We start from the raw sequence: 12,180 nt of genomic DNA on the forward strand, positions 1-12,180 counted from the left end.
TTATATGGCCCAAAGCTTTGATAGTGCTGAGGTTGAGAAGCTCTGCTGTATTTAATTCGTGTGTTCTATCTTTATAGAACTTGAAGGCTCAACATAGTAAATATGATCATGGCAATTTGAAGATTTCATCTTAGCACAAACTCTCAGAAACACAAGGGAATGAACTATATATGGTACACACGTCTATCCACAGCATTGCATTTGTGAGTGTGTGCATTCACAGTCACACATGAACATACACATAGACGAGGGGATGAGTTTTGGCTGCCTCATCTCAGGACATGGTACAGAGCCAATCTCAATAGTGAGTGGGTAACCAAGTTCTAGCCCAAGATTGAAGGGAAGTCTTATGTGGCTCTTCTCCCACTGTCATATCCGAATGCAGGACCAGAAGTTTCAGCAGTGAGTTAGCCTGAGGACCAACCTGACTGAACAGGCTGTGGATGCAGAGAGACCAGTGACAGCATTGTGGTCCTTATTAACTTTTGAGCCACTGATATAAGTAACTCCAAAGATGTCTACCCTGATTTGATACCTTTCTTTTTAAACTGGTCAAGCTATCTGGAGCTACCAGTAACCATACGCAGTCTTTTACACATTGTCTGAACGTTTCATGAAATGCTAGTAATTTTGTTTCAGATCCTATATAATAAAAGGGTAATATGCAAATTGACCCTAACAGCAGAACCACTGGGAATGACTGGTTACTATGACACAATGGCCACCAGGGGGCAGACGCTCAATGCAGGAGCTGCCCCCTGGTGGTCAGTGCGCTCCCACAGGGGGAGCTCTTCTCAGCCACAAGCCAGGCTGACAGCTGCCAGTACAGCGGTGGTGGCAGGAGCCTCTCCCGCCTCCTCAGCAGCGCTAAGGATGTCCAACTGCAGCTTAGGCCTGCTCCCCGCTGGCAAGTGGACATCCCCCCGAGGGCTCCCGGGCTGCCAGAGGGATGTCTGACTGCCAGCTTAGGCCCAATCCCCCAGGGAGCGGGCCTAAGCCAGCAGGTGGACATCCCCCGAGGGGTCCCAGACTGCGAGAGGGCACAGGCCGGGCTGAGGGACCCCTCCGAGTGCACAAATTTTTATGCACCAGGCCTCTAGTATATAATAAAGATGTTAAAGGAAAATGCACATGTGTCTGCAGATATCTTGGACATAACATCACATTTTCTAAATTATAAACAATACTATTAAAAACTAGCCTAAGTTTGATGAATATCAAATGAGTCCTATTCTCATGGTCTACACTGTAGGGACTATCACTGCTCTTTCTATCACCAAAGAGCCACATGATACCCTTCCACATGGAAGTAACAAGCACATTACATTTTGATTTCTTTAGAAGATATGCTTTTCTTTAGAAACTGTGACAGTTTGATTTTGAGCACCATGTAACCAGGCACCATGTAACATGAGATGAGAAACAGGAGTGACTGTAGGACTTACCATTAAGCCACTTGGAGTTGTACTGGGCCGTACGTAGAGGAGGCAAGAGGCCCAGACTTCGGTAAATGGCAGGATCGCGTCCGGGGAAATCCATGGCTGTAGCAGCATATAGCTCCCCGCTGGCCGTGAGGAGAGCCGTGGAATTGTGCTGGGGGCTGTAGGGACAGCGGGCCATGCCGCTGATCACATCATGGATCTCAGTCAGGTTACTCAACTGTGGGTGAGGACAGGAGAGAGAAACCGATTACCCTGGGCGAGCCCTTTAATACTGTTAATGCCTGTACTGCTAGGAAGAATGGGAATCAAGCTTTCTGGGGCTCAGGACAAGACAGGACCAACTTTCATGCTCTGCCCTTGATGAAACCTCGTGCTGTGGGCATGGTTTAAGTGTGCACAAATCAATCTTTCTCATCATCCCAACAGAGTAACAGAACCTTGTGTGAGTGAATGCTCACAAAATCTGAAGATTGTTGTATGTGGCTTCTATTATAATGCATGGGGCACTGCTATTATTTCCACTTGAATAAAGACACAGGTTTCAATACTTACAGAAATATAAACCACAATAAAAATTAGGTACAATTTTATCAATATAAGTGTATCAGCATATTATGAATAGCCCAAAACGTGTTCATAGGTAAGGATGTGTGGATATTTATAGCACTATGCCAAAATTTCCAAAACTTCACTGAGTTTTTAGAGAGAACTCCATGTCTTGCTGTCATCTGGGGGGGAATCCAGCCTGTCAATCACTGAGTGAGAAAAGCCCTTTGGGTGGTAAGGGAATCTTGGGTCCACTTGTTCCCTCACTCTTTCCTGAGAGGCAAGAATGCAGATGGGGTGGGGGATACTCAGAGCCACTGCCTGCTCTATGGGTAGCCTTGTAGCCCCGTTAAGTTATTCAAAGTCTTTCTGCCTGAGACTCTCCTTTTATAAAAGGGGACACAAAGGATAACCACCACAGTGGGTAGATGTGAGGAGTAAATGAGTAAGTGCACATAGGGCTCTTATAACAGGCCGTGGCACCCAAGGATCTCTGTGAGAATCGCTTCAAATCACCATCATCCTCTTTTTTTTTTTTTTTTTTTACAATAACTGGATGTTAACTCAAAAATAATGAAGCTGATGATACATTATGGTTTTGAGAGAAGTTGTGCAACCAGGAAATTAACCTGATGATAGTTCTCCATTATGTTCCCTGAGAAAGATCAAATGAATATCTCGCATTGGGAAGATGACAGGTTTGCTTTGATAACCCTGCTGCTCTCCTGGCAAAAGATTTGGGACTCTGAAAATCCCTGTCAGTAATCACAGCTTGAAAGAAAAAGCATTGGTTATAACTACTTTGCCTAGAGTTCCAGTGGTTTGTTTCCTTGCTTTAATTTTTTGTCATGTTTCTTCTCCAATTTGTGATATCTTTGTTCATTCAGATTGTGGTTTAAGGCCACGTCAATACTTAGCAGTATCTCTAGAGTAAAGCAGAGTAAGAAAAAAGAACATGTTTATGATTAATGTTTAGAGTCACTGGTGGGGAAAAAGCTGGTAGAAATAGTTTCAAAATCTATTTAAATTTAATTATAAAAGCTATGGTTATTTCCAGTTCTTTATATAATTGAGAATTGTGATTAGGAGTAAATCAATACATCAAATATGCATTCAATTTGACAAAAGAGGTTTTTTGAATTAAAGAGCAACTCATTGGAGAACAGAAATGCAAAAAATACACCCATGCTTTAATAGAAGGTTTGCATTTTCCTGGTATAAGTTTTGTCAACTCTCAACATGAAGCCGTACCGTGCGATTGCTGCAGACGGGTGTGAATGCATGGGTCCCACAGGTAAATAACCAGTCACCAGCTACTAAAAGCACCCGGATGTAGTTCTGACATTCATCCTAAAAAATAAAAATATCATAAGAAATTCATTAACAAGGCCTCAGCACTATTAAATAATATGACTATCCACATGCTTGTTCAATAAGAGATACTATATTCAATTAAAATTCCAGGACTTTTAAAATACATATGCATGCTTCTCCAAGGTGAAGGTCACATGAGAAACTCTGTATGCAAATTGGAACAAGGTTTATGTTAAGTTCTCAAACTGGGTTACATACATAGCAAGACTCTTTTTGATTCTTTGATGGACAAATAAAAATACAACTAACAAAAGAAGGACATCTCAAACATATGGTAGGAAAGCCTATGCTGAGGGGTGACCCAGAGCTGAATATTTCTTGCAGTTGAAAAGCATTCACAGAAAATCTGGTGCATGGTCATAGGAGTGCATGGACGTGAGCAAGCATTTACTGATCAGATACTCTTTAGGGGGCACTGTGCTGAAGGTCACAATCTAGGCTCTTAAAAGAAAAATTAAAATTGAGGGCAAGAATAATTACTGTAGAGTTGTCCACATAAGAACAGCATATTCCTAATTCCAGAGGAGAGGGGAAAGAAAGAGGTATAGAAGGGCTTCCCAGAGGAGGTGACACCTAACATAAATTTCAAAGGAAGAGTAAAATTTACTGAAGCTCCCTGAAAGAGGTACTATCTGACACTTGCAAGGTTTTACTGAGCAAAGAAGGGAAAACCCACTCCAGGCAGTGGAATAGCCTGTGCCACGGCACACTGGCTAGAGAAATCATGGTGCTTTCATTGTGTATAGAAGAGGGAACACAAGCAGGGGAGCCAGACACAGGCCAGGTGTGCCCGGCTGATGAGCTTACCTTTATTCTGATTGTGAAGGGACCCATGATATGTTGTTACTGCATGAAGTGCTGACCTGATCCGATGCTTGTGATTGATTATAAGGCCACTGGGGAATCAGTGTGGAAGCTAACCTGGAGGTAGGGGGACTGCAATTCAGAGAAAGGAAGGGAAACCACTTCCATAATTCAGTCCCTCCTCATCCCATGCCTGACTCATGCAGGAGGTGTGAAAAGGCAAAGCCTGGATCCAGGCAATCAACAGGATGTGGGCACTGACCAACCAGCTGGACCCAAACAAATGACTTAAACCACACATTGTCCCAAGTCAGGGAGATCTAGACCAAACGGCACAGCAATGCTCCTTCAACGAGGTGACAACCCAGTCTCCATGAAATGTTAATCTGTCACAACTCAGTCTGCTTTGTGGGCTGGCTGTGAGGATGAAAAGAGCTAAGCTATTTGAATTTGCTTTCTAAATGTAAAGTGAAATATCAAGAGTAGATAAATCTCTTAATACTAGTACTAGCAATAAAAGTGACAAATTATCATGAGGTGCCAACCTGAAGACACTTCAACTGAAGAAAGAAAAGCACAGAATGAAAGAGCTAAGGTAACTGTCATAAGAATTAAGAAATGAGTGTAAACAGTAGACAGTAAGTAGGGTAAGTGAGAAAGGTGCACCAGATGGGGAGGTGTGTTCGTTTTTGTCTTTATAACTGGGGAGAGGGCAAGAAAGTTCTATAGAGAAAGAAAAAAAACAAGACTTCAAAGAACCTTATCATCATCCATTCCTGAGCATAGGAGATGGGGCTCCCACCTCAGGGAACAGAGGGGCACAGAGTTGCAAAGACGAGGAGGAAAACACAAAAGCCTAAGCTTGTCTGAGGGGGAGTCCAAAAAGACCTTGGAGTACACAGGGCCAAGAGGGCTTGACGCATTAGCAGATAAAACAGATACAAAAATGCCACCAGAATAAAGAATGGGCTAGAGAATTGCACAGAGGAGAGAGGTGGGGATTTTGTTTGTTTTCTGCTGCTGCTTTTAGAAGTTTTTCAAGAATGAGTCAAGATGTTGTTTCTTTTTTTGAAGAAAGAGACTGACTCAAGATAGAAATGTGCTAGAGGCAGTCCTTGTTAATCATAAAGAAGGTCAGGGGTAAGATATTCCAAGAGAATCATTCAGATTGAAAAGAAGGGATCTCAAGGCTGAATGCTATAGACCTGGTGAAGAGGAAGCAAGCGCCTCTAATCAATTATGGGAAGGCAAACAATGAAGATAACACAAGTCGTGTTTATCTTAATCTCCCCCCCGCCCAAAAAAAGACAAAGTGAAAATAGGACTTTAGGTCCTTAACATTCTGAAGGCCCATCACAAACTTGAGAAAGAATTAGATGGTTAGGGGTTGTCATAACCAGGATGTAGCTTTGTGCCAGGGAGGAAGGGCAAATCCAACTGGTAATTTTTTTTTTAATCTTGAAAAAAGTAAATGAAGGAGAAAATAATATTATTTCAATTAACGCAGAGGTTTTTTGTTTGTTTGCTTTTTGTAAAGCCTATTCTGGTCATCAGAATCACGTGAGGATACAATGGGCGGCTCTGCTATCTGAGGAGGGTCATGTGCCCGTGATGAGCTAACCCTGCTCAGTGAGTATGCAGCAAGGAAGAAGGTCAATGCCAGGCACCAGGACGGTCAGACAGGAAGGTCTGTGCAATCCTTTCCTAAAAGGATGGAGGACCCAGCCCTATGGAACCCAGACTTGCTTGTGATAAATGAGACCATGTTCAAGATGAGTCCAGGATGCAAGGTCCAATAGAACATGATGTCCTACAAGAGAAACTTTTGGAGGCAGCTGGTATGTTGTTTCTTCCTGCCAAGAGCTCAACTCATTTGTCCAAAAGATTGCCTCAGCTCATCTCAGACCCTTCCTATTCTTACTCACTTGGAAATTCTCTTTGGTTTAACTTACAAACTGCCCCCAGACTGATTCTAGAGTCAGTTAATATGAGTCTTAAATAAAGAAATACATTTGAAATAATAACTCCTTGTTGTTGTTGGTTTTTTTTTTTCCCCAAGAGAGATTGGAGCAAGTTCAAACAAAACATAATGTAAAAACATAAAAATGGGAGAAAGTGGAAGTACTTAGCTTTTGAGCAGAAGATATATTTAGCAATGAAGAGTCAAAATTAAGATTGAAGAAAAATGGTCTGTGTCCCAGGCTTTGTAATAATTATTCTCTTACTGGTGATAATCCTAGACTCAAATTTGCCTATAGGAAATCTCCTGGTAAATCTCTTTGTCAAGCTCTGCTACAAATGTGGCCTTCATATGGATTAGCTGAACTTACTAGACTGCATGGAATCACCTTTTTTAAAAGTATAGACATAATATAGAAGCCCCTTTAGAAGATTCTGTTACAGGTTTCTCTTACAAATCAGCTTATCTAAATGTCTTTGATTTTTCTTCTCATCTAGGAATTTTTTTTCCCCTTTATCCCATCTTCAAAATGGTTGAAGGGGATTTAATGACTTCTGGTTTTCCAAGAAGTCATAGTGCTCATTTCCAAGGCCACTAGCAGCCTGCCACCACATGGCTTCTGTTGTTGATAATGAGAGCCATCTATCTACATTTTGATAATACCACTTGGGCATTAAAATGACCCATGTGTGCCTGCATTCTTGCAAGCTGGTCAACCTGTCCTTGACTTCGAAGCAATTTTTATTTGAATTGATAGCCGAGATGCATAGTTGCTGACTCACTGAGAGCTTTTAGATGAGACTGGCCAAGGCTCATTCCGTCTCAAGGACATATGGTCTTGCCCCGGAAGAGAAAACACATGTTTTAGGATCATCTTCTTAATGAATTAACTGGTTTTGCCTTATAGCATTTCATCATTTTCCTTTTGAACAGTTATGTTTTGCTTGAAGAAAGACTGTAAGTATGTAAAAAGATTAACTGTAAACAAGGTAGATGCCTCAGCAACAGCCAGCCCATCTCCAAACCCATCAATTTTAGGGAGGAGGGGGGAAGGCCAGGAGCCTGACAGCCTTTATGTTAATCACAGCGCTCCCACTAAAAGCAGTGTCTGTCTCTTAATGAGGCATTACCTGTGTGAGCATCCAAAGCGAGCATCCAAGGAGCAATTCAGAGTAATTGCATGTGACTTTTAGGTCCAATGTATACCAACCAAAGTCATGATTACCAGGTGGATTACCATATGGTTGAAAAACCATATGATCCAATTGATATAAATATATATTCACAATGTATATAAAGATATATGTGTGTATTTCCGATGTATAAATGTGCATACAAATTATAGAAGTATATATAAATACAGGGGCTGGCAAGAGCAGGGCTGACTTCAACATCCTCAGGAGGCAGTGGGGCTAACCCAAGCAGGTCATTGAAATTCAGCTTTGTTTACTGATTTTCAAAGACTACGAGAATGTGTAAATCGGGGCTGGGGAACATCTGGCCCTCAGGCCTTATAAGGCCTACAAAATCATTTGGTCTGGCCCTGCAAAGGCAACCGCAGGTGGGACTCAAAATTCAATAAATCTAGGAGCTTTTTTCATAGCAGCATATATTTATATTAAGTGAATTATCTTAAGCAAATGATGTTATAAATATCCAAATGGCCCTTGGCAGAAAAAAAGGCTACCCTTCTTTTCTGGTGTAATTGATGAAGGTCTGCAATTTGAGCATTTATAAGATTGTACCTAAGTGCACTGTGCCATTGTGACATTCTTTTGGGTTAACAAAGCTATTGCAATAATCATAACCTGTATGTCTTTTTCCATATGAACAACTGTAAACCTACTTTTTGCCCACCCCTGGATATACATATAGAGATATAGAAGTATGTTAATCTGTAAACATATATCTATGTATACACACAGATTTTATTAAGATTACACTACATTACATAACAGTGTATTAATTAATTAAAGTGTAATTACTATATTTATATTTACATAATACGACTATTTTAAAAGAAGTTGACTCCATGAGAAACTTGTTTGAGAAGCTCGATATGAAAAAGAACAAAATTTGGCATGTGTAACCTGCACAGGTTGTTAGTATCTCACCTAAGGAATCCTCAATTTTTGCAGCAATTATTTAGGAGAAAGGCAGGCCTGTAGTTTGCCACAGGCACTGATTAACTCCTAGCTTTCCAAATACTGGCAATTCAGGTGAAAATGTCAAGTTTCAACCCTGATGGCACCAGATTCCCAGGCAGGATGGCCTCTTTGCTCACTCAGGTGGAGTTTAACTCTTTACTTACCCAAGTTGACAACTCGGGAGCAGGACCAAAGGGTAGAGCAGGGGAACAGTACACAGAGCCCTAGATCCTAATCAAAACTCTCCCACTGACTAGCAAAATAATTCTAGGAACTTGGTGTTGAAAGTACTGACATGAGATCATGAACAAGAAACTTTTGAAAATTATAAAGTGCAACATATACACAAAGCAGCTCTTTCATGCCCTTAATCACCAGTTGTGTTTCTTTTGTCAAGTTCCTAAAGGTCACGGTGGGAAGGGCTTTGGCTCAGACATAATAACGCCAAACAGACAAGGGACTCTTGTTAGATCACCAGAGAATTGACTATTTATGTTTAAAATAACATTTGTGGAAAAGACATTTAAATAGCTCTCAAAGCTGATTTCTATAATGGTCTTTCAAAGGAAACTAAATACAACAGAATTTATTATAAGAGGTTTTGGAATTCATAAAAACAGATTCCCCTCCCCCCTTTTAACACATAGAATGTTTAAGCCATTGCAGCCGAGTCACCCCCTTTCTCCAAAGTGAGCTGAAAGTTGTGTATATAAAATGGCACGCAAACCTCAGGAAGAATGAGCAGGCTCAGTGCTTTGCTTCTCTTCTAAACAGGCCCAAAGCAAAGATGTGGTGACATTTTCTTGACCCCGATTCCCTAAATTGTCACTGAGATGGACTATACATGAACCTCTGTCGGTGTCCGTCCCAGCAATCCCAGGGGAGGAGAAAACATCATCTTCCTCTCCCCCACTCTGCAGCCTGATGAGGAAGGCTCCCAGGAGTGAGTGGGCGCGGGCTGCCACCCCCAGGCCCAGCCTGGGCCACGCTCCACATTCCTGGTTCTGCGGGAAAACCCACTGTGTGGAGCAGCACAGACCGCTTTTCTTAGCGCAGGAATAAGACTACTTCAGTCAGAATGGCTGGCATTTTTCTCATTTTTGAGATGTCACATTGTCCATTATTCTTTTTACTTTGGGAGGCAGGGAAACTTTGTAATTCTGTGTCAAGTTTCATAACACTACCGCACAAAGAAAGATATGAAACAGTTGAATTCTCATTTCTAAATTCATGGCTACAGAGAAAAGTCTGACTTCCATTCCCCTCAACCGCTGTTAGGTTTTAGTCAAATTGATTCAGAGAATGTTTTCTGATTTGGCTCCTGGCACTGTCAGAACAGGGAAATTTGGGGTGTCTGAATTTCAAATTTAGGGGTTAGCCCTTAGGCAGGTGGCACCTGGCCCAAGCTGCTGCTTTTAAATGGGGCTGCCTGCTGCCTCCCCATCTGTGCCCAGGCATTGAGCTTGGGTCTCTCCTCTTCCCTCTTTTTAGTTCCTAGAAAGTAATAGAGCCCTGGCCGGGTGGCTCAGTTTGTTGGAGCATCATCCCATAAAACAAAAGGTTGCAGGTTCGATTCCCAGTCAGGGCCACATACCTAGGTTTCAGGTTTGATCCCCCTGGTCAGGGTGTGTATGGGAGGCAACCGATCAATGTTTCTCTCTAACTTCGACGTTTCTCTCTTCCTCTCTGTCTCTATCCTTCCCACCATCCCTCCTTTTCTCTAAAATCAATGAAAAACATATCCTAGAGTGAGGATTAAGAAAAAGAGAAGAATGAGGTCATCAGACAGTGCCCTGGGCCCTGGAAGGCCCGGATGTCACCAGGCAAAGGGGAGGACTTTGGCGTTAAACCATGGAAAGAAAGGCCGATGTTTTCCATCAGTGGATCTTACTAGTAGAATGAAAGAAAGCTGATTTTTTTCCAACCCAGCCCCTGGTAAATTTGATTCCTCACATGTCATTCCTCAAGTACAGGTGATCTTATTTGAAGAACTCCCTGTGCTCTGGTGAGTGAGGAGCAAAGGTATAACAATACACCTGTCATATCAAGACATAAATATCACAGGGAGGAGAAAGAAAGCCATTTGGAAAGCACTTTGTCAAAAGGCTTCTACATAATCTATACAGACTCAATAAGGTTATTGAGGTAAATACATTTATTATGAACTTATTTCTTTTTGGAGGTATTTTAAGAGACAGTATTCTAATTTTTTTGTAACCTGGTGCTACCTTTAAATCTTCCTGTATGTCCGATGACTTATTTCAGAGGCATTTTGTGAGGTTAGAGATCTTTTGGTAAATAGCCTTTCTTTTTCTTTGTCTGCAAGGGTTTCCCTGGCTAAGACTGTATTTCCTTCCTCCTGCTCTTCCCTCTTCCTAGCTCTTTATTCGGCTTTGAGAAACACGATGACTTAAGTTTGCTGAGACTTACCTCCATGTCTAACCCTCAAGACTGCTGAGTTCAGACAGAGAAGCAGGCAATGAATTTGAATAAAATAAAGTTCAAGAGAGTCTCTTACACATACCACCGGTATGAGGGAGTTTTCCCAGGGATCTCTGCATTTGCTACACTGTTTGCCCTGGGACCACACTTGGTAAAGAACAAGCCCTCTTTGCTGCTCTTGAGGATTGACTTTTTTCTGGACCCAAAGTGTGACTGGGTTGGAAAGCCCTTGCTCCAACAAAGGAAGGTGATCCCTAACAGAACGAGACCTACTGAGCCTAAGACCCAGCGGCAGAAGCATTTCCTCAAGATGATCCAGCATCATTTTCTCAGAAACAGACTTCCTTGGGAGCCTCTCCTCGGGCAGCCAACTGTGTGAGAGCACCTTTGCCATGGGCACCACTGCTCAAGACATGCCTTTGAGCCGTATCTACTATGCCCTTAGGAACTTGGGGTATAGATTTTCTTTTGCTTATTTTTAAAATAGGTTAAGCTAAATTATAAAGAACTCTCAAATCACTTTTGATGCCATTATTTTAGATACCATGTAGTCATTTTCTGGAGTTAGCAGTAAGGCAAAACTGGGAGAAATCAAAATATTATTTAAAAAATCCAGGCCCACAGTATTCTAAATGACATCATAACCAATTAATTTCATTGCTTAGTCTAATGTCTGAGAGTGCAAATTAGATCTGATCTTATGCTCTAAATCCCTTTTGGAAACTCACTGAATGTTAAAACCTGGAGAATTTACTGCACATATATTTCAAAGCTTGCCTTTTTCACATGGCACCATAATCAGGAATAGCCTTCACATTAGCATGCTTTATGTTCCATCCTTCAAAAAGCTGGTGACCGCCATGACCGCGCTCTCCTTACCTCTGATTTGCCCTTACTGTAGCAGGCCTTCTTGGTCGCTTCATCACACTCCCACTCCTCAGCCTGCAGGAAACACCAAAATATAGCAACTATTATAGTTCTGATTGAACAAAAGGAGGGGAGGGGGAGATACCAGTAACCAGATTAAGGGGAACAACAGGACACCAATATTTTAAAACTAATATAGGATTTAGAACAAGTACATAAAATCCGGTCATATGGGCTTACACTGAGCTTTAGAACTAAAGAATTTTAAACGGCTTGCCCCCTTTAAAATCATGTGATATTTAAGCAGCAATCATGGGAAATGTAGATCTAGTCACTGTAAGAGGGGCACGTCCAATGCGTTGGTGACTAGTGCACGATTACAGAAACTGTCACTTCTGTGATATCACAGAATAAACCCACAGCACACTTCAAAGAGAAGCCTGGAAACAAAATGATCTGAATACTCATTTAGACATTTTCATTTTATTTTAACAGCATGTCATCTATCAATATTCATTGATAATGAAGCAAGGAAGATTTTGCATATCATTACTCCCAAGGTACATATATAATTGGTAAATAGTCAATAAAATAAATA

At 41.5% G+C, this 12,180-nt stretch overlaps 1 protein-coding gene across 2 annotated transcripts in view; it reads right to left on the reverse strand.

Moving 5' to 3' along the window:
• The window catches only part of SEMA5A (sema domain, seven thrombospondin repeats (type 1 and type 1-like), transmembrane domain (TM) and short cytoplasmic domain, (semaphorin) 5A), a 312,698-nt gene that overhangs the window by 108,931 nt on the left and 191,587 nt on the right, over window positions 1-12,180 (reverse strand). For both annotated transcript variants that reach the window (XM_014543536.1, XM_005871038.2), the window contains exons 6-8: window positions 11,595-11,657; window positions 3,240-3,338; window positions 1,446-1,659 (exon numbers count right to left, since the gene is read on the reverse strand). In XM_014543536.1, the coding sequence (XP_014399022.1) occupies window positions 1,446-1,659; window positions 3,240-3,338; window positions 11,595-11,657 (376 nt within the window). The remainder of the gene's footprint in view (window positions 1-1,445; window positions 1,660-3,239; window positions 3,339-11,594; window positions 11,658-12,180) is intronic.

Source organism: Myotis brandtii, unplaced genomic scaffold (genome assembly GCF_000412655.1).
Source record: "Myotis brandtii unplaced genomic scaffold, ASM41265v1 scaffold328, whole genome shotgun sequence".
NCBI classification, from domain to species: domain Eukaryota; kingdom Metazoa; phylum Chordata; class Mammalia; order Chiroptera; family Vespertilionidae; genus Myotis; species Myotis brandtii.